At 41.7% G+C, this 23,468-nt stretch overlaps 2 protein-coding genes across 2 annotated transcripts; one reads left to right on the top strand and one right to left on the bottom strand.

Moving 5' to 3' along the window:
* Positions 1 to 102: 102 nt before the first annotated feature.
* MKRN2OS (MKRN2 opposite strand) lies at positions 103 to 4,939 on the top strand (the record flags this gene model as incomplete). The annotated part of the gene is made up of 4 exons (XM_082004454.1): positions 103 to 308; positions 696 to 745; positions 1,688 to 1,850; positions 4,720 to 4,939. 4 exons carry the CDS (start codon positions 103 to 105, stop codon positions 4,937 to 4,939), a joined length of 639 nt encoding a protein of 212 aa, XP_081860580.1.
* A 3,272-nt stretch (positions 4,940 to 8,211) lies between these two features.
* On the bottom strand, positions 8,212 to 18,518 carry TSEN2 (tRNA splicing endonuclease subunit 2; the record flags this gene model as incomplete). Its single annotated transcript, XM_082004420.1, has 11 exons — positions 18,342 to 18,518; positions 17,470 to 17,551; positions 16,724 to 16,760; positions 14,358 to 14,880; positions 14,168 to 14,245; positions 12,739 to 12,789; positions 11,941 to 12,079; positions 10,183 to 10,219; positions 9,409 to 9,520; positions 8,747 to 8,836; positions 8,212 to 8,271 (listed from the first exon to the last, which is right to left on the bottom strand). The coding sequence occupies exons 1-11, from the start codon at positions 18,513 to 18,515 to the stop codon at positions 8,212 to 8,214; spliced, it is 1,383 nt and encodes a 460-aa protein (XP_081860546.1). The 5' UTR covers positions 18,516 to 18,518.
* Between the last annotated feature and the right edge of the window lie 4,950 nt (positions 18,519 to 23,468).

Genomic DNA, 23,468 nt, shown 5'->3' with positions numbered 1-23,468 from the left:
ACACTATTCACCGATGCGCCGCGCCACGGAGGCGCGGCGGGGCGGGCTAGAGCGCCGCTCAGGCAGAACATAGAGAGGCGGGCGGCGGAGCGGAGCGCCGCCATGGCGGAGACCGCCATCCTGCGGGTGCGGCACTGCGGCGCCGACATCTTCTGCCGCCAACCGCCGCCGCGCTGCCCCGCCTGCGGCCGCCCCCTGCGCGGCGCCGGGCTGCCCGCCGCCCCCGTCCGCCTCCCCTGCCCCTTCCGGCAGGGCCACCGCCAGCCCCGCGCCTTCCTCCTCCGGCCCACCGCCGGCTCCTTCCTCGGGTAGGGGCCCGCGGCGGGCGGGCAGGGGGAGGCCGCTGAGGGGGAGGCCCGGGGAGAAGGCAGCTCTCGCCCTGTCGTCACAGGTTTTCAGGTTGCGGGACTGGTGGTTGTAGGCCCCGCAGCACCGCTCTGCCGCGGGCCTTTACCCCGCCCTGCCCCGGGCAAGCCGTGACTGGCTGAGCTTTGGGTAAGCCCTGATCAACCCCCCTTCTGGAATTGAAAATGCCTTTTCCAGGTTTTCAGTCGAGTTATGCTTCCAGCTCCACATCTTGGGTCCAAGTAGTGTGACAAGTGGCACCTGCTCTGAGAAAGAGACAGTGCCAGGACGTTTCTAAGGGGGACAAGCCATGCTCACAGCCATCGCCAACACGGCTCTTTTTCTTTCAGAGGCTACGATGGGAAATCTGACCTTCACGTTGGAATAACCAACAGTAATGGTAAAAAGTATTTTGCAGTTGCCTTAGAAACTTCTGCCCGTCTCCCAGACCTTGTATTTAGACTGCACACCCAGTTCAGCTTTGGCCCCTCCACCAAAGGTGACCCAAATTGTGTGACACTTCAGAGCCACCTCTACTGTTGCAGCAAGATCTGGTACCTGTTAAAAATGTGGGCTGCAACGTCCAGATAGCCAGTGCTTTGCTGTTGAAGATTGCATGCTTCCGCTGAGGAAGGTATCCGAAACAGGAACTTAGTTGTTCACCTACAAAAGAGTATCACATAAAGGTCAAAAAAACTTGAGTCCAAGAATTTCTCTCGCCTTGCAGCAGCGAGCACACAGAGCTTGAAATCAAAGCCATAGATCTCTCCTCTCGTGCTGAGGAGCTGCACAGAATGGAATCGACAGGTGAATTCTATTTCCTGACACAGGGAAATGAAAAGCTAGGCAGCCTACTTTTTTAAAGAAGTTTCCAGAAGTTTTGACATAAACAGATTTTTTTTTCTAATTCTAAAAAAAACCCTAATAAAATAATAACATTTTTAAAAGCCACATTAAAAATCATGTCAGGTTCTCCTAGAGTAGGCCCAACCCTGCAAAATCTCACTTGAGATATTTATTTAATATAAAATTGTCTAATTTGTGGGTTTAAAAAAAGAAGCCTGGTTGTCCTTAAGTTGCTTTCATGATCAAGAGACATCTGAAAATTACTTTCTAATATGAGAATAGGTTTTTGATAAAAGCAAGGACTGCATTTTCTACTCTGTAGCCGCAGAAGGCCACTGATGTGAAGCTAGGGTATAGCCTAAGAAGGAATGGCAGTATGGAAAACTAGTAGTAACCTTCATCACTTAAAAAAAAAAAATCAAACACAAAAGCAAAGCTATGAATATGAATCTGATTCTCCAGTGCCACCTGATAATCCGTTACTCTCTATTTTCAGGCGTGGTGTATAATTACAATGAAGAGGGCATTCACAGAGCTGAAACTGGATGGGAACAGTGCGTTAGTATCCCACTAGTACAGCCAGACATGTTTGGGCTTCTTCAGCAGTGGGATACGCTCCTAGAGGAATTTTCTGGGGGAGAGGCCTGGCTTCCTCACAGGTATGTAGTTGAAAAGCTGGGTGCGATAGGAGTTTTTAGTCTGGGGTGATAAATTGGGCTATTCCGGTTTGGATCCTGCGAGGCTTCTGGTTCATTCAGAGCCTTGCTCCTTCAGAACACACATTTCTAACAAGCCAGTCTAAACAATGCTGTCAGGCGGTCTTGAAACTTACGGGCCTTGCTAAACAGAGAGTATTTTAAAGTTGTAAGTAACAAACTCATCCGCTGGAATGTAAAAGCTCTAACATAAGAGATCATTTTGGGAAGTTTTCTTCAGCAACAAAAGAATTCTGCGTGAAACAAAGCAGTTGAATGAAATATTACCTTTAGGAGTGTGCTGCTGAGACCAACAGTACAAAAGTCCAGGCGCAATTCTATAATTATTTCTTCTAGGTTTCAGCGGTTTTAGGTGTATTTGCACTTACAGGCTGAGGACATTGATGGGATTCTTGCCCAGATCTTACATCCAGATGGACGACTTTGTTGTCGGTGATCAGAAACGGGAAACATGGTCAGGCTCATTTCCAGCTCTTCCAGCTGGTTCATAACATTGCTTTGGATAGTGAAATACAGAAAGACTTCCCTATATTTTGAATTAAACCAGTATGTTCCAATGAGAACATTCAGTTCTTTGTAGCTTCCCTTGAAGTTAATGCCTGATGACAGTGTTACAAGTTACACAGCCCAGCTAAAACATGCACTGCCACATCACCAAGCCGGCTGATGACAAAGGAGCCTGCTCTCCAAGAAACACCAGTTCTTGAACTGTTCCTCACTAACAGTACATGTAACAAACAGCTTGTCTGAGCATAGTTCTGTGAAGCGTTTAAGTTAGTGAACGTCAATGTCATTTTATATGAAAGAAAAAAAATCAAAAGCATTTTTTAGCAATTCTGTATGTGCTTCACTATAAAATTTCAGAGATAATATATTATGTCCCTAGCACCAGATGAAAGAATTTGACCTACAATAGAATTTTTAAATGTTTACAGAACTTGTAAAGCCAACAGGATTTCGGTCTCTCTATGATACTTTCACAGCTCCCAGTGCCTTAATGTTATTACTAACATTAACTTGGTGTCAAAAAAGCACGGGTAGAAGGTGGGTAGATGTGTGCATCGCTTCTACGAGCTTTTCTTTGGTTTTCCTCCGTCTGCCACCTCCTGACAAAGCGACCCGCTTTTTCCACAGACAGACCAGTGACCACTAGACTGCTGAAAACATCTTTAAAAAAAGTTCAGTTAACTCCTCTATTTTTCCAATGGACAGGAACTGTGCTAAACTAATCCTGTAACTCCCTTCGGTTCAGGCCAAGCCTAATTCTGATGTTCTTGATTGCTTTTCATTTACTGGAAGGATGGTATATACCAGCAGCAAAGAAGAGCGGCTACAGCCATGACCAACAATACCTTAAATTACTGAGGGATACTGGGTGTGCTTGTTAAATTATAAAGACACGCTTCCCAAAAAGGAGAAACTAACTGGAAGACACAGATGGTAATGAGAAGTGTATTCCAGTCTTTTGCATTATAAGTACAAAGATAGTCTGCAAACAAAATTGAAAAGGGGAATTGATTTAGAAAAGCACTTGTGTACACAGAAGTGGTCCAGACATGCTGTGGCACTCCGCAGACGCAGCCCTGAGCTGGTGAACCCAACATTTTTTCAGTGTAATTTCCAGATGTTTTGCACTGCACAGTGATGATGACAGTCTTGAAGTTACTCATAATTATTTTTCTTTAACAATTATTTTGGTAAAGTAAGTACACTGTAGCAAATAGCTTTCTTATTAAATGGGAGCTCACAGGTCACTTCAGATACCCTTAACAAATCAGAAGAGCTTTGAAGAAAAATGGGAGCCCTCCTGAACTGGGCTCAGGGTCACAGGGTTGCTTTTGATACCCATAGTCCTTGGATCTTGCAAAAACACCTTGTAAGCTCCCAGGGCTGAGAGGCAAAGCTCACAGAAGATTCCCTGTGGAATCTTGTGCTTGGCCATGGAGCCACTGACAGTACAAGGCAAGGAATGAGTCACAGGGCTAGGGAGAACATGGGGAAAATGACACAGGATGAGGGAATTACAGAAGAAGCTCAAGGATTAGGCAGGTGGCAAATGGGATTCTGAGCAGGTCTATATCAAATTCAGTTACACAGGGCCAGTGGAAAAAGCAGCACTATCTGGTGAGGGAATGGAATAAATTACTGAAGTTGTTAGTGGCCAACATGAAACGTTTGGGAGAATCTGAGAAACATTCTGACAGTGAGAAGAACAGGTAAGTGCCCTATGCTCCTACGTTAGGGTAGTGGGGAGGAAAAAAAAAAAGAAAAAAGGCAAGAACAGTTTAAATGTCTACTCCTGTTCGGTTAGTATTTCTGTCCTTGCACGGTTGGCACAAATTATTGCCAAAGCGAGTTTGACTGGCACACCATATACCAACTGTATCAACATACTAGTGATAGAGTTTACTTGATTTTAAGTAAGCTTCCAAGTTAATGCCACACTGAAAGAAAGGCACATGGTGACACACAATTAACGTTACTGCTGCAGGAAGAAGTTTTCAAGATAACAGAGTAACAATACATGGAAGACCAAAGGTTAACAAGGTAAAAGCCAAATTAGTATTAAAAAAATAACTCATTATTGTAAAGTCTGCAGCCCTCCTTTTTTTGATGCTCACAGTTTCTAATACCCCTGGATGGAAAGTACAACCTGTGGTGAACAGAATGTATTTAAGCACTGGCATTAAAAGGGAAGTGGCGATAGTTCCTGCAGAGCATGCGCTTCCTTATTTCACTCAGTAAAATATTCCTCCATGCGCAGTAATTAATGGATTAGTGCTAACTCTTACTAACGAGATACTTTTCCTAGGTATGAAGAATGTGACCACAACTGCTACACATACGCACTGGCCTTCATTAACAGTGTACTGAACGCACAAGGAAAACCGCAAATGAGTAAAAGTGAATTTACAGAGAAATTTGTGATCCCACAGACAAAGATAGCTTCCAAATACATTACCCTGCATCAGGAGCTAACAGCTAATGATTTCTACATTGTACCCCTTCCCAATCAAGAAAAACAGTGCTGAAAACGTCAAGTTGCTATACTAAAACATCTACAACATGCAACAGGAAAAGGAAGTCTTAAGACTCCAAATCTCAGGGTTTAAGATGCGTGATCTACTTAATGTATTTAAAAAACACAATTAACTGTACACATTAACCTACACATCATGGAAGGATTGGGAAACTGAACTTGTGCATTTGAATGAAATAACATACATACAATGTACACACTACAGTAAATTTCTCTGGGAACTATTGATATGGAAAAGATTTTTCCTATTAACGTTCACTGTATGCTCTGTTCTGCCAAGACACTTAATACCAGAAATCGTAACTGCTGTGTAATTAAGGGTTTTAACAAATGAACTGTGGTAACTGAAGCAGTAGCAAACCAAAATGTTTTGGGTTTTTTTTTCCTGTCACATTTGTTTACTGATGAGTGAAAAAAAGGGAGTCTGTGCTTGTGCGCTGCTGAAATCCAAAGTGGATGATGTAATGCAGACTCACTACATGCAAAGTTATTTTCCTTTAATTACTAATAAATATAATGACAAGTAAATCCGGCCTCTTTGCCAGATATATTTCTTTTCCAATTCTTCTTTACATTTTACACATTTATTCCTCAAATCAAGACAGATGCTTAGTATTAAAAGATAATAATTTAGTATCTCTGTCTGTTAGTATGTGTAATAAGCAACAGACTCCTTAGGATTTATCTCAGAGTTAAAACTTTAGAACTTAACAAAAAGAAATTCATGTTAAAAAAATCAGAAAGATCCTCTGACAGCACTTTTACCTATTGTACATTACACAGAATTGTATGCTGAGGTCAGAATTGTGCAGTCCATAATTTTGTGCAATTTCACTTTATTTACTTAGAACTAGAATTAGTTTAAGAACATAATTTCAGCTTTTTTTCCTTCTACTAATTTCTGCAAAGTAAGGTGGTTTTAGTCTAGATGCAAGTTGTATTTTCTCAAAGATGGAGAAGTAATCATAAATGATTGGGGTTTTGTCCACATGTAGTTTATACTTTTGGATACACAAACTGCATTAATCCTGCCCACCTCGTACGCTCCAGCTGCATACACCACACTTCACACACTTCCTTCCTCCACCTTCTTCCACTTCTTGCCAAATTCTGAATTAATATTAAAAAAAACACGACACAGTAGAGACAACAGCTTGAAATGCGCAATTCAGCTGCTGTTAGAGACCTATCCACTCATTCCTAGTGCAAGTCAGAATTCTTCAACTAGGATTTGGCTTACAAAAAGAAATTGTGGTATGCTATTTCCGAGTGAATCAGAATCCATACTTCATTTAAGTACTGTATTTTAATTGGTAAAACATAAATACAATGGCAAGTATCAGTGCTATGGTACAACTATCTAATGTAAGTTATTTGATACAACAGTACTGACATCTGCAGCTAGAAATAAAACATCTGGCCACGTACGGCCAACACATACATAGCTGTTTGGCTTGCAAAAGCTATTATGCAATTAACATTTTCATTTTACAGCTTTTAGTAGAAGTTGCATTAAATTAAAGCAAAGACTAGAAGATCTTCCACTTTTGAGTTTTATGTACTTTCCTGCATTCATGACGGGAATTTATGACAGGCTTTACAATCTGAACTGCCTAAGTAAACAACATTGGGGTTTCGTGTTTCGTGGGAACAGTTCGAATTGACAGAATTTTTACCGGCCCCAGAAAATTTCCTGCGACCAGGAGGCAACCCCCTGTTTATAGTGAATGAAAACAGCACAAGGAAAATCCAAACCAGTGTTGTTGTCACCAGCTATAGCTGTATGTATCCTTACTGCTGCAGCAAAGGTGTTCTCTCACAACACAGGGGGAGGGAAAAAACCCCCAACCTTAACAGCATGGTGAAGCAAGGAAGCCTGTTGTTCAAAGACTAAGATGGAATTCAAATGCCTGAATCTAAAGCAGCAATACTTAAAATGCAGCGTCGTTGGTACTTAAACCTCCTGGCTCTACTTGAAAGACAGCCGAATACCTGCTGGGTTGGTTGGTTTGTTTCTCAAGCGTGGCTTCGCAATAGCAAACATCGTATTTAGGAACCTGCAATCTAGATGATTAAATCTTACAAAAAGGTTAGAAGATAGCAGGCATGTAGCGTAACAAGGCAGAACTGCTCAGCACTGCCCTATGCCTCACTCTATACAAAACGCAGCAGTGTCTCCCAGTCTGTTTTACAACGCAAGATAGGCCAGGACAAAGAGCTACGAGTCCGCTATGAAAAAAAATACATAGACTGTTGCAGTTGCTGGATAAAAAAGACAAAAGCTGCGATGAAACTGAGACTTACACTTGCCAAGCTAGAAAGAGTGACTGCCTCTCCCTGGCTCAGCAAATCTTCATTATTTTCTACACACTAACCCATTTTCAACAAAAGTAAAAGGCATCAACTTGTGCTCAGGGCATCTTGTGGTCATGGGGCAAGATTAGGCCCTTACTTTCAAGGAGGAATCTTACTTCACTTGGGATTTGCAGCATAAGGCATCTCACCAAAATGGGGAAAGCTGCCCCGGCATTCCCTACTGCCTAACACCTAACATTGCTGTGAGGTGCTTAGACCCCAGAACTAATTTAAATCTCTGCACATCCTGGGAAGAGTTCCTCAATTCTGAGCAGCGCTTATGAAAATAAGCACTTTTAGTTAGGACCACTGAATTCCAGAGTCTAGGCACCTAACAGCAACGTGTTACAATGCTCAATATTGCAACAACCACATCTCTCCCCAAATCTAAGTTTGTACAACTTTATTAAGGCTACGAAGTCAGGTTTTAGTTGAAGAAGAATGGTACCACAGGTATCCCAAAAGGCTATTTGATTCACTATAATTACTGCTGGCTTTTAACTAGTTTTAACTAGGTAGTTTAACTAGTTTTAGTGACTCAATGGTTCTGCAGGCCATAATGCCTATTTAGGACTAATGCCTGGATCTGTCATAATACTAAAGATGCCATTACTAATCACTGCAGTCTAGCCACCACTCAATGACCGACGTTTAAGTTTAAAGGAAACAAACAAGTATTTTGAGCTGGGACACAGCTTTATTTTTTCCCCTTCATATGCATTATTATAGTTATGTTTTTCAACACAACATTCTCTCCAGTAAACAGGATATACCTCATTTTAGATAGCATTTATACATACCAACTGAGTATGTTGATAGAAACTGTTCTGAGGCACTGGTTCATCATGAGAAGATCAAGTGAAAAACAACAAGACGTGGCTTTAAAAAAAGTAAGTTTTTCCTATACGGTCAAAGTTCATCTTGCTCACTACGCTCACGGGAAGAAACCCAACGAGTTACAATCAGTTCCTGAAATAAAAAACAGCAACTATTATGGAAGAGGCAGGCAGCTACAGGTAATCAGTGAGGGCTGGGGATTAAGCCTTCAGCAAATTGATGTGTATTATGGGACCACTGAGAAATTCTAGAAGACTACATTCGTTCCTGAAGCGAGCTGGTATCTTAACACATTTTTCTCCCTTCATTTTTAAATATACATTAACCTTACAGTCGTCATAGGTACCCCTGTTTGCCCATGCAAATGCTTACATTCACAATGGCAGCAACATTAAAATTTAGAAGATGTTAGGTCTTTAAACAGCCTGTAACGCACTTCTCATGCCTTAAGGCACAAAGGAATCTAGTTTATTTTATTGCAGCTATGTGTGCAAAAAACCAAAGCATGCTAAAGAGCAAGGGACAGTTCAAGGGGGCCTCTTAGAGTCAGCTGTCCAGCTGCCCCAAAGTAAAGCTACACAGGCAAAGGAGAGAAGTAATTCCTCACCTGAACCTTAATTCGTTTCATGCATTCTGGTGTCGACATCTCTTTTTCAGTCATATCAGATGGTCTAATCAAATAGCATAGCATAAGTTCCTGTTGATAAACAGAAAACGTGAACTTCAACTGATTCTTTCTATACAAGTTTTAGATTAATTAGGAATGCAGATACCAAGTTTCCTACAAGATGTCTTCTGCACACCAAGTTAGGGGAGAGCTGTATAATACACATATCTCATTTTCTTACCAAAGCATAGTCCTGCTATAAGATAACTAGAGTTATAACATAGCACCTGCTATGTATAAGGCTCTATCACAGAGAAAATATTTTGGGAAATTTCTGTTTAAAAGAAAATGCTGGTAGATGTAGAGGGCTTTAAAAACAGAAGCAGCAAGCAGGAAAGATGTGTCCCTCAGGTCGGTCTTCTGTTCCTCACACAACTTCCAGTGTTTCTACAGGTGACAGAACTTTAATAAGCTTCTTCCAGAAATCCTCTGGATATTGACAAAGGAAACTCTTGTTTGCCTACTGGCAGCTCAACATGCTCTTCAGCAGACTAGGAAGAGAAGGATTCACTTTCCAGCCTCACTCTGACTCCCTGTTCTTTGGAACTAAACTGTACATTTATCATTTTAGAGCTATTTTAAAACTAGCACCTCACTCTTACCTTCGAAGCATTAACAGTTGTCCTGTTCAACCCAGCCAAGGATTTCCAGCTGAGTGGTCTGCGAAGAGAACCTTCAAAATTATCATCAACTAATTCAGCAATGACAGAGTAACTGGAAAACAAGGCAGATAGATAGGACAATTCACAGAAAGAAAACTACCACTTTAGGAAGATCGTGAAACTTAAGAATTAGAGCTTAAAAATCAGTGTTAAACAGTATGCCAACATGCAGTAAAGAAGTTGTAAAACTTAAGTCTCTTTCTACTAGGAAAAGAGGAGAAAAGATGAAATTTGGAATATGCTTACTGGCACGTACCCTCCCCACCCTTCTGCTGATGTCTAGCATTCTGTTATGAATCCCAATCTGACATTTATAATTAATTCATTATCTAGGAGTCCAACCTGACTAGCTAATGAATAAAGACAATTATCTTCCCTTAAAATATTTTTCTCCCAAATTACCTGTTACCCATGTTTTTTTAAAAGTCAGTATTACTAAATCAAATTACTTTCCTGAGTGCATTCATCATATCAGTGCTAAATATGCTCATTGCAACTTTTAATTTTTAATGTCTCACTACTGTTATATGAATTCAGTGAAATTGTGTTACTTAGTACCTCTGCTAAACGGACTTTTGCATTCCCAGTATGAATGCATCTGGCAAAGTGTGTTGAGTGAAGAACGTATGCTTAACCAGTAAAGATACTAAATTTGTGTGACAGACATTTACTAATATGAAAATAAGAAATTAGACAGAAACATGAGCTTCAAACCTTGCATGATAGAAGGGGGGGCCTTTTCGATACAGCACTGAAACGAGAAACACCTTAATTAGATAATCACAGAGTTTAATACCAGGGTGCATAAATATTTTCAAATGTTTTGTAAAGTTTAATTACACAAGACAGAACTTCAACACTTCCGAATTCTGCTCAGGATTAAGTTGTCTCAGCAAGTGGAGAGAGAGGGAAGAGACAGAAAAGTCACGGGAGCAGCAGAGTGACTCAGGGCAAGGGTGTGGCAGGTAAAAGATAAAGTAGAAGAGCCAAAGGACAGTTAGCAATTGCTATGGGAAAAAGCTTAAGATGGAATTTTTCTGCAGCAGACTCATGCTTTTAATGCTGTATTCGCAACAGAAGTTGAGCCACTGGAGTACAAGGAGAAGATCACAATAAGCCATCGAGTTTTTGTTCCAAGCCAGCATGTTTCACAAGTTTTAGGACAGGCAAAGGGCACAAGTTGTGATGTACTGCCTTCCAGTCCCACTAAAAGTTCCTTTGCTACTCAAGGGTACACAAGACTCATTGCAGCTGGACTGCTGTAACTGAGCTAAATGGTTACATTTCCTCTCTTCCTTTTGTCGTGAGTTTGTAAGAGGGGACTTTAACTAGCACAGGTTTTCTTATACAGCTGGCTAGCATAGACCCTGTCAGGAAAAGGACAAGCCACGCTTTGCAAATTACCTACTATAAGCAATTGTAGTAATACCAATTCTAAGAAGGTACTGCCAAAGAACAAGAAGCTAGAGGAGCTCAGGAGTGAGGCACAACTCCTACTAGCCTTAAACTAATCCACTTCCTTTGTCTGGCACAAATCCAAAGGCAGCGATATGCTCAACACCACATTCGGGCCAGAACACAAATGAACGGTGAACAAACTAATACCAGTTTCACATATACATCAGGTGATCAGAATCAAGGCCCCATCTACAGCCCAGAATACTAAGAACAGTGATACTGAATTCAGCCAAACCTACATGCTGATCTAAAGGACTAGCTCGGCACAACCTCACCAGAGTCATATACGCAAAGCTGCTACATGAATTCAGCAGCTTATAAAACTGCTTCAGCACTTGCTGGTTTGCATGCATATGGTAAAAATATCTCCCTTCATGCACGTTTCCTGTAACGACGGGCATTACTGTACTGTTTATGTTGACAAGAGCTAAATGCAGTTCTTGAATTATTTAGCAAGGGATTACGGACATTACCCATTTTTTTCTGTAAAGATTAAAAACGCTACCACTAACAAAACCAAGTCCCTTCTCCCTCCTCCCCCACAAAAAAACCACCCCATTCAGCGGAACAGCCTTAGCAGTAAGCTCAGCAGAAGTCCAGCTTCCATTAAATGGGATGAATGGACTTTGGTGTGAATTAGGATCTAGATGCAAACCTGCTATTCCAGAGACTGTCACGTTAATACTGCAGAAGATGGGTTTCAAAGGGGATAGAGAAACTTGGGAAGGGAATTTCAGTGCAATCCTGTATTAATTATTAACCTCATGAAGCAAAACAACAGGCCTTTCAAGCTATCCCCTTAGCTATTGGATATATGATGTTATAGTCCACTCACCCTAACTTTATTGCTAACCCATACTCTAGCCAAAAATGTCTTTTGCCAACTGCAAGTAGCAAAGCCTGCTCCAGTCATGCAGCTCCTCATTATGAAATTCATCTTTGGCACTGGAGTCCCGCAGTGCCTGAAAAGAACTCAGTTATAAATGATTCCATTTTTTTAAGGAAGCTACTCACAGAGATCAGTTCCATACTTCAGGCCAACTTTGGGGACCCAACCCTTACTGCGGAAGTAGTGATACGCCATGTAAGTAGTTTTAAAGTTGGGCTTCACTTCACTGAAAACTTCCCATAGCTTCAAAATAGTTAGAGGCTCCTAAAAATCACAACCAAAGGCATAAACATGACTGTATTAATATTCCATCAGATACAGAATCCTGTGTGTAGTAGAGCGTAAACAGCCAAATATCAAATATCACAGTCTCCTGCAAAGACCATGGACTTCAGGCAACAAACTACAGAATCCCTAAATATAAAACAGAAACCTGTTGCTCCATTTAGTGGGTTTTCTTAGCATTTCATAATCAGTCCCATAATGCCCTTGTTTAAAGGAAAATCTGATAAATCTTAAACTAGAAGCATAGGTTTCAATTATTTTGTCATTACATTAACAGTAGCTTGATGTACTTCTAGATTAATGCTTAAAACTCCAAGGAATTTTCCTGTTTCAGGAAAGAGAATTCACCATGTTATTGCTGCCATACTTGCTTTCCCCATGCTTCCTGCCCAAGTTACAACAAAAACCTTTCTCTGTGCTTAGCTGTATTTGCCTTGGTAAACATAAAGCTTTCAGACCATTATTTCATAAACAGAAATATCATTACTTATAGGAAATACTTCCTAATTACTCTGTTTGGTGTTTCCTCCTTCAGAATTAGCAGCAAAAATTACTGCCATAGCAGCTAAAAATTTCCAGACGTAATGTATCCAAATTAATGGCATTCCCAGCAATCCAAAATTAATCCAATCTCTTACCTCACCATAATAAATACTTAAACATCCCAGAGCATACACCAAGAAAAAAGCCTGAAATAAACAAACAGAGTAAGTTTAACTGAGAGCTGGCTCTTCCTGTAGTTTATATTCCATGCAAGAACAAAGTCTCAAATTAATTTTATACACAAATTCTAATGTCATGAAGACAAACAAGCTGCCTGAAAGTTTCCTTTGAAACTTCATGACCTTTACATTTCAACAGATGCAGCACTAAAAAAAAAAAAAAATCTATGCATGTGCTGTAGACTCCTGAAGGCACCGTGTTAAAACTAACGTGAACATATTTAGAAGCATCACAATCGAAGCAGGATTTATACAAATGTTATATTCTTGGTATTTCTATACTTAAGTCCTACCACTGGTCTCTCTGAGTGGGATTATTCATCTAAAGCAAATGGGATTCAATCCTACTTCTTTTTTTTTTACCCTGTCACGTAATTATCACAGGTTATTAAGAGTAAGTTTAATGACTAAGACAATCCAACTACTTACAAGACACAGGAGAACCCTGTACTTCAGAAACAGGTATTAAATTATGTTGTAACATAAATTAATGTTTACTTTTCAGATTAATCACAGAATCATGGAATAGTTTGGGTTGGAATGGACTTTTCAAGGCGATCTAGTCCAACCCCCCTGCACTGGTTGACATCTTCAACTAGACCAGGTTGCTCAGAGCCCCGTCCAGCCTGACCTGGGATGCTTCCAGGGATGGGGCATCGACCACCTCTCTGGGCAACCTGGGCCAGCGCTTCACCACCCTCATTATGAAAAATTTCTTCCTTATGTCTAGTCCAAATCCACCCTCTTTGAATTTAAAACCATTGCCGCTTGTCCTATCGCTACAGGTCCTGCTAAAAAGTCTTTCCTCATCTCTCCTATAAGCCCCCTTTCAGCCCTGGCAGGCTGCAATAAGGTCTCCCTGGAGCCTTCTCTTCTCCAGGCTGAACCCCCCAGCTCTCCCAGCCTGTCCTCCCAGCAGAGCTGTTCCAGCCCTCAGAACATTGCTGGGGCCTCCTCTGGCCCCGCTCCAACAGGTCCGTGTCTCTCCTGTGCTGAGGGCTCCAGAGCTGGACACAGCACTGCAGGGGGGTCTCCCCAGAGGGGCAGAATCCCCTCCCTCGCCCTGCTGGCCACGATGCGAGCCCAGGACATGGTTGGCCTTCTGGGCTACGAGTGCACACTGCTGGCTCCTGTCCAGCTTTTCATCCCCCAGTACCTCCCAAGTCCTTCTCAGCAGGGCTGCTCTCCATCCCTTCACCCCCTTCACCCTGTACTGATACCAGGGGTTGCCCCGACCCAGGTGCAGGACCTTGAACTTAGCCTTGTTGTACCTCATGAGGTTCACATGGGCCCATGCCTCGAGCTTGTGAAAAGTAAAACAACTTGTATTGCACTTGAAACTTACCTCTTCCAAGCTGAGTTGTAAATATTCAAAAATCCTAAATGGATTTCTTCTGCATACTAGTTTTTCGTTCTTGACAAGCTACAAGAAAAAATTACTATATTACTATAAGTTTAAACTGGAAAAAATACTGAATCCTGAAAATAGGACTGATGATATTTTTCTAAAGTATTAGGATACTCTTTATCCTTACATTTTCTTGCACGTGAGCAGAATCATCTTCAGGACATAAGCTACCATCTTCTTCCTCTTGCACCAATACGTATTCTGGAGTACATTCTTTCGACTTGATCATCTCACAAGATCTTTGCTCATTGCCCTCCTTCTCCTTGCAGCCACAGTGCACAAGACGACCATGCTTCTGGCAAGACACTTCAGCTACGTCTTTCAAGAGACCTAGTTCGTGTTCTTCAGAGCCACATACAGCCGCAGAATCAAACGCTGGATCTCCTTCCAAACAAGCTTTCTTGTAGCCTTCATTCTGATTCTCAGGACTTGGGGCTGCTACATTTCCAGTATCTGCAGAAGATTGTCTGGAAAGTTCTGTATTTGGGCCCATTCTGTTACAACTACTTGGAGTTTGTTCAGCTCCATCCTCTTCCAAGAATGGCAGCTCAAGAGGCTTAGTGTAATTTTCAAGAATTTTGGTAACTGAGCAGTCATCAAATCCTTGCTCTTGCAAAATACTTTTCGCCCACTGAACATGACACTGGTACCTAGTAAACAAGTAAAACAAATGAGAAGTTCTAATGTAATTACATCCATTATTTAAGACCTTAAAAATAAGCATCTTGAAAAAAGAAGATTCAACACAGGTCACAAAACAAATCTGAACACACACTCCAATTCACTGCTATGCAAAATACAACATGCAGCATGTAACAGGACTCCAGTCTTCAGGAAGCTGCAGACAACATTACTGAACATCAAGATTCTGCTACCTTCTTTGGCTTTGTTTTGCCTTTCAAATTTCTGAGGCAACAAACACCATTACCAAATGTTGCACAAGAACCATGCATTGAGGAATACTGCTATACAGTTTCAAGAAGCAGGCAAAAATTTCCTTCTCTCACCGAAGCCTTAAGCCTGAATTCACTGCAAAAACATCTTGGTAGCAGAGCTTGCATGACTAAAATATGCAACAAGACTTTGCATATAGAGCTCTCACACGCTTCATCTATTACACAGCCACCTACTGAGAACAGTATCTTCAAAACTCTGTTTTAACTAGCTTTGAAACAGCAATGGGATAGCAAAAACACCAGCTTAAAAATCTTCAGCAGAAACAACCTTCAGTTTTAACCAAAACCCACACATCCTTGAGAAAGAACAACAACCCTATCAGTGAGATATTAGCTGAAAGCTGTAAAAATTTCTAATGTTTTTCAATTATGATAAGAGTTTTTAGTGCCCCTTCAATTATTTCTCCTTGGAAGATAACATTAATATGCAATTGCAGACATTAATATTCCTTCTCTGAAAGTTACAGGTAGCTGAGTGCAGCCACCCTTATTCAAACCCGGACTACAATATCCTCTACTTCCCAAAACAAAATCCTAACACAGCAATTACAGACCAGGTAATGAAGAACTACAAAGACAATTAAACACAGATTTCATCTGTCAACACAAATACGAGTCCCTCTGAAGTCTCATAATAAAACTATGTAATTCAGTGCTGTAGTTTTTGTCACAAAAAATGGACTCCTCTTTGTCCTATGACTTGATTACCATGTAATTTGCACTTACAGATCGTGATGCACCTTCCTGCACCAATGTAACGACACTTTCATTGATGCTCAGCTGTACTTCCCGGCACATAAAGCAGTCACAAAGGAGACTAATAATGACAAGTGTTTCTGCAAGTAGTAACAACTGTAGTAGCAGCAGTAGTAATATTGCTACTGTTTGCCTTACCTAAAGTTGAGCACTAAAGAAACATAACTTTTAAATTTAAATAAAGTAACATTTTTAGAGTTACCGTAAGATTCAAGCAAACAGAGCAACTAACTTGCACACTCTTACAGTTAGCTTGTATACTATTTAAGTGGAACAAAATAATTATGTGGTCCATACTCTATTTTTCTAAATGTACAAACAAATGTTAATAAAGACTATGAAAAAAAAAAAAGTAAAACATTTATGTATTATACAAGCTCAAGAGCTGCTTCAGCCCACGTGATAATAATTCGATAAGGAAATGGAAGAGTTATTTTAAATTGCCCGCCCCAGAAACTTCTCTTTCTCCTCCTCAGCAGAGAAACAAGTTTATTATGCTTGATATTATTATGAATTAATTACCCATACTACTATGCATGCACTCAATCTTGGCTTCTATTCAGCAATTAATACCTGCAAGCTTACATGAAAAACCATGCTGAGTATCACCTGTTTATAGTTTTCCCAATGTGATTTATAAGGTAAATACAAAGAGAAGAAATAGAAGCAAATCATCAGCATTTATACAGCCAAAAATCTGAAAACCAGTAAAATAAAATATAAAATAGAAGAATCTGTTTCATAAAAAAAACCAAGAACAAATTAATGTAAACTAACTTACTTTTTCGACGTAATTATAGGCATGTTTACATTAGCACCTGCATAAAGAAAAACCATACATTGTTTCATCAATATAAAAATGCATTCACGTGTTTTTGATCACTGAGGTAATCTGCAGCTGAGTAACCACCCCCATTTTCAATATTCTGTGCCACTTTGGTCCCACTTGTATTCACGAAGGACAAAGCAGAACTAGAAATAGTACAGAGGTAACAGCCTGCACAAGAAGAACAATTAAATACGCTATTTTTCGCCAGCCCATAAAAAGACAATTACGGAGGAATATGAGACTTAACTGTCACGGAAAAGATGACTAAAGAATGACAGTCTTTCTATAAACAGCCAAGAGCAGACCAGATGTAATTGGCAATAAGCAGATTAAAAATTTCACATATCCTTGCCTTATGATTTCATGGACACTAAAATCTACAGCTTATAACCAAGACAGTTATATGAAGAAAAGCCCAAGGATGATAACTTTACTTACAGACCTCCTAAGCAACAAATCGGTGAAGGCTAGGGGAACGCACTAAGGAGCTTTCTGCATATGTTTCCTGTTCTTGTATTTATCCCAGGCAGATGGTACTGGCCATCACCAGAGACAAGGTATGGGAGGAGTGAGACCCTTGATCTGACCCAGTAGAGATTTTTTTTTTCCTCTGTGTAATTTACAAACATGTATCTTCAATGAGTGAAGTGAAAAGGACTATTAGAATACTGATGGAAGTACAAACAGGCACAATTTACCTTGCCACTTAGTAACCAGTGAAGGATCTGAAATACTGTACACTGGTCGACTTCTTGAAAGGATACCTTTTCCAAAATAGCCCTTCAAAGAAAAGGAAAAATCCTTATTATATCATCAAAAAAAAACCAAACAAACTTCTTTCCAAATATAAAATCTTTACTGCCAAGACCAGCTGAAAAAAAATGACTGAAATTCTGCAACATTTAAGCTTTGCCTAAAGCTTGTTGCTTAGCTTCTGATAACTAGTTCAATATTAAACACCTGCACTCAAAGATTTAACCAGTGAAGGGTGTTGGGTCTTTTTCCTCAATTCTAAATATTTGTCAGTCAACATCTCCAAGCAGATGCATAAGAAAACACCTGTGTATTAATGCTGTGACAAAGCACAATAGAAAACAAAGAAATGGATAAAGCTACTGCATAAGAATGGTGGTGAAGAGGTACTCGGACATAAGAGGCTTAATGTAGCTTACTTAGGAAGAAATCACTGTAAAGTTAAAAGAATTCTACAAACATTTACAAAACATTAATCTCCCAACCTCCTGAGCTTTAAAAACATGAAAATGCTTTTGCAAGGCTGCATAAAATGTTGAAAGGAGAAATAAACGTAACAAACATGAAGCCTTTGCAGCTGTTTTTTAGCTCACAACGTCACTTCATTCCAAAATTTATCGGCTGGGATAAGAATGAAATACTTTTCACGTTTGATACAGAATATATGTTTTGTACTGATTTCAGGAGAGGAGGGAGATGCGGAGAAGTACTGGAGGCTAAAAGGGAAGGAAAGCACAAAGGCAGGCAGACTTTAAGAAGTATTATTCTTTACCTACATTTAAAACACTAAAAATACTGTGCAAACAGGGTACAGCACCTTGTTATAAAGCTGTTCGATATCTTCAGGGTTCCTCACAATAACATTGTTGTTAATGATTTCAGCCTGGCATATTCTGAAATCCTTCCCACCTACATCCACAGGAAAGGGAGACTCGTATGACTCAAAAACTCTTCTTTTCCTTCTTGGGGGGTGAAAAACTGCTTCTGCCATTTCCCAATATTGTTTCCTCCTAGAAAGGGGAAACAAAACATTTCACGTTCAGGAGTTGAAGTTCACCCCTTTTTGCACGCTTCAGCAATATCCCCTTCCCAATAGCAAATTAGCAGTAAAATCCTACAGTACAATCCAAGACTAATTCCGTAACTATTATGCCAGACAAACATAAGCAGTGATTTGCTGGTGTTATCTGTTCATCTTTTTCTCTTGGGCATTGCAGTATCCCCTGAAGACCAGGTAGGGATGGCCCTTAGCCAGGAGTTCATAAAGTAAACTTAAGATGAAAGGCGAGTACATAAACTGCTGAAAAGGTTTCAAGAATAAAACAGACAAATTAGTAGAACGGCAGAAACCACAGCACACAGATGCCTATATATAAACTGTTTTGAATAATTACGGGAGTAAATTTTGAAGAAAGAGCCGTGGCTTGGCAGGTTTCTCTGCCTTAAACAATGAATCCCTTTCACGAGGGAAATCGGACAGAGCCCGAGGCTCCCTGGAAACGGGACAGGGAACCCTCACCGCCGGGCTGAACCACCGAGGAGGGGTCCTCGTGCCCGCCGGCTGCAGCCCTGAGCGCCATCGCGGGCCGGCGACAGCAGAGACGGGGTAGGGCCTGCTCACGCCCGGCCGCAGGGACCGCCTTTGCACAGGCCCGGGCCTGGCCCCGGCAGGACGATCGAAACCCACAACTCCGCCCGCCCGCCCGCCGGGACCCCGGCGCGGCGCTGCGGCCGCCGAAGTAGGCCCGCCGAGGGAGGCCCAGGCCCGGCAGCGCGGCGCCTCACGCCCGGGCGGCCACCCACGCTGCGCCCAACCCGCCCCGGCGCCGGCAGCCCCGCCTGGGGAGGGGTGCGGGGCAGCGGGCGGGGAGCGGGGCACCCCGGCCCGGCACCGCGGCTACCGGGCGGCCGCAGGTCGGACACCGCCGCTCGGCCGTCGCCGTAGCAACCGCACGCCCCCCACGCACCCGTCACCGCCGCACGAGGAAGCCGCGCGCCAGCAGGCAGTGCCGCGAGACCCCGCCCCGCGGCCGGCCGCGCGTGCGCCCGTCACCGCGGGTGGCCCCGCCCCGCCCCGCCCCGCCGGGGAGCGGCCTGCGGAGGCGCGCGGCGGCGGTGGGAGCTCAGCGAGCTCCGCCGCGTCCCCTCATGGCCGTCAGGGGCTCGTCCCGCGGGCGGCGGCGGGAGCCCCGCACCACAGCTCTGCCTTCGTAGCTGCTGCCGGCCGCGGCGCTGCAGTAACGGCCCCAGACCGCAAAGCAGGTGCTGCTGGCGGTTCAGTAACGTGAGAGGAAAAGTGACATTTAGTGTGGAACGCCCATCCTGAAATGAACGGTGGGCTTCTTAACGAGGGGCATTTGCCGTAGGGGGGTGGATGAAGTATGGCGGCTGCGGGAGGTGAGGCAGAGGGGTAATTTTCAGCCTGAAGCATTTGTGTGTTGGCGGCGTAACGAAGCCTTGGCAGGGCCGTGCCTGCGGTAGCTGCCTGGGTTCCTGCGGTGCGGCTTGCACGGCTCGTTAAGAGAGGTAGTTGTGATCGTGCGGCTTATTACCAGCGCTGAACTCGCGAGGACACGGAGCTGCGATTTAAAAAAAAAAAAAAAAAAAGCCACCTGAATAAAATACAAAGCGTTTTCACTAGCTGGTAAGGAGCAAACATCCCTTCTTCTGTTCCGCTACACAGTGAGCTCGTTCCCAGTTTGAGCCTTGCTCATCACATTCATGATCGTACGTGCAGCTGTGATGCAACCACTTTTTTTTCTTATTTTGAGGTTATATTGTGAGGTGCCACTGTCAAAGGAAGAGGATCGAGACCTTTTGGCTCCAGGGAGACAGGATCTCAGTAGAGGATTATCCTGGCTGATTTTCAACAGAGAGATCAGTGAATTCACCAATGAAAAGTTGTAAAAATATCTAATTCTTACGAGGTATTTTATCTCTTACTCCCATTTTACAAGGAGGCTGGTGAGGCACAAGTGGGGGGCAGTGGTTATAAGGCCACAAAGGAAATGTAGCGCAAAACGTGAGAACACTAAGCTAGTGCTGTTATAGTTATTTCCTACAGAGGTCCACTAATGAGTGTTAATTTCTTTTGAATGTTGATTTACATACAAAGTGTTGAAGCTAAGCCGCAGAGGACCCTGTTGTATTCTTGTCACAAAAGTACACAGCAGTGCTCTGGTGAACTTCAGGTTCGCTCGTAGACCTCTACCATTAAAATATCCACGAGTTAAAGTATTCTAGGTAACAACGTGAAAGTAAACCAGTATCAAAGATGTCACTCTGTTTCAAAATTCCTTCCAAATTTGTCAAGTCTCATTTAAATGGAAGTGGAGTTTATCTATGCTAGATATATCTCTATTTTCTCATTGTGCAGACACATTACTATGAGACGTACATTACTAGACAAAACATAAAAAAGCTTCAGGTCAGATGCTTTCCTTCACATCTCGTTATCTTCATACAGCCTTGAGAGGGAAACCGCAGCATACGCCATTCAGTTGATTAGCTGAATCACACTCTCATGTCTTTAACCAAATATCTGCTCCCATTTCTTTTCTGATTATAAGCCCAGACTGTGCTTCAGCCAGAAATTTCGCTATCTGAAGGACAAGCTTTCTTTAGAGATGAGTCATGGCTTTTTTTTTTTTTTTTTTTTTTAGAATATCAATAATTGTACAGCCACTTTCACAAATATCTGGATCTCCCTTTATATGATGAGACAGCAAGTGGCAGGGCGGCAGCTAAATGACTAGGCCGTAGCTCTGAAAAGCTGAAGGCTATAGTGAATTGCAAACGAGGAATGAGTCAGAAATGCCCTACTGCTGTGGAAAAAAAGGTATCGTACTGGAGTTTATATACAGGGGTGCCGTGCCTAAGACACGTGGAGTCGCTCACCAGTTCTGTGCATGACTGATGGGACTTCAACTGAAGTGTGTCCGGGGATAAGAGCAGTTCATGATAAATGTAAAACGATTGGAAAGAGTCAAGAAGAGAGCGACAGAGGGTGACCTGTGAGGAAAGGCTGACATAACTCGGTCTAGAAAAGGTAAAATGGGCAAAATAGACGGTTGCAAAGAGGGAGACACACGTTGTTCTGCGTGGCCACTGGAAAATAACAGAAGGAGCAAGGAGATTATATTGCAAAATAATAGTGTACCTGTGAGGTGAGGACAACACTGTCATTAGCCAGGAGGATTGTATTATGCCCGTTACTGGAAATTTTAAGAACAGGTTAGACAAACATCTTTCAGGAGCAGTTCAAATAAAGTTGATGCTGCCTGGAGACAAGGAACTGCACTAAAAGCACTGAAGATCCTTTGCATGGGAGCTTTCAGGATTTATCCTTCCAGGAGCTTTTCTGATCTCTGCAGTGCGGCAGAAAACACAATACTCTATACTGCCCTATGTGACTGCATACGTGGTAATATCCTTTAAAGTCTGCATAAGCATTTGCAATCATGTGCTCTCAACCTTTCTGCGGTTTATTGTGTCCTTCCACAATAACTCTTATATTACAAAGTTCGTCTGGAATCATTTAGATGAAACATTCCATTTATAAAACAAGAGGTCATTTAATATTATGTTAACTAGTATTTAACATCTAATATTAACTAATTTTCATGCTATGAAGATTCTACTGCCAGTAAAATTAAGTTGCCATATGCAGGAAAGTGCTAGGGAGTTTTGTTATCCAAGGTGGGTGTTTTCTGCATGTTTGGGGACTTTTATAGGGAGTTGGGAAGTTAATTCCCGGTCCTATCTCAGCCAAGACATACAGGCCAGGTACTATTTAAATACATATTTTATATTCTTAGGCTTATTAAAAGGAACAGAAATGTCAGCCTGTAAAACTATTTGCCTATGTAGCACTCTCAAGGAAGTAAGTCATAAAATCATAAAAGAATGACCTACTCTTGTAGTGTCGTTAGGTAATTTTGCATTGCACACCAAAAAAAAAAAATTCTGCATAGAAACCCGTGAAATTCAAGTCATGATTTGTCACTAGATTCATTTCGGTCTCTGTTTTCCACAGAATGTTCTGTAAAGTTTTCTTATCCCATACTAGTTGTAGTCCGCAAAAGAAACATTATGACCCTTTCTTTTAAATAAAACCCATTCCCTTCTCACAAGGTGATTTGAACAGTCGTTGGAGGATGGGCTGTAGTTATTTACATTAGCCAGTTCCAGTTTCCCCAGACTGACAGAAATTCCCAGGGAAATTCTTGGTTACATTAACTTTGACAGAGATACGGGACTGTTTTTGGAAACTTTAAAAAAAACCAACTAGGGAATACTTTTCATTTTTATTAATATGCAGTATCTTCATTTTGTTTATTAAAGAAATAAATCAAGGTTAGTTTCTGCTTAGTTTCAGATGGTTTTCACAGGAGACAAAAAAAGAGAAGTCAGACAAATATTGGCCAAGCATCAACCCAGTAAGAAATCCCATAATAGCAGAAATCCCGAGGTGGATGGCAATAAAGTGAATAGCATGAGAAAAGAGAACATTAAAAATGAGCATGTAGTTAGCATACTTACTTCAGACATGGAAAATGATTTTGTGTTCTTGGAGATTAAACACACTTTGATGAGGAATTCTTACAGAACCATCAGATCCCGCCGACATCGCGTCACATCAGTGTCTCTCTGCAGAGATCGCAGCGCACAGTGACACTTTTTTTGTCCTCATAGCTAGCTCTCACTTTGTATTAGAAACTATATGCGTTTGAAAATCTAAACTCTAATTTTCACTGCATCGAGGCTTTTCAACATCCCCGAAATTATCGCTTTCCTTCTCCCCATGGAAACTAATGCGAAAGGTCTGAACTTGCAATTTCAGGGGAAATTAAGGGCACTTACAACCTCTGATTTTTGCCCATCCCTTGAGCTCCCGTATCAGATTTATTTACCTTTTGTTGAAGAAACATTTGTTCCTTCATGG

This window comes from Phaethon aethereus (genome assembly GCF_964289735.1).
Source record: "Phaethon aethereus genome assembly, chromosome: 11".
NCBI classification, from domain to species: Eukaryota; Metazoa; Chordata; class Aves; order Phaethontiformes; family Phaethontidae; genus Phaethon; species Phaethon aethereus.
This window is presented reverse-complemented; position numbering and strand designations above follow the sequence as displayed.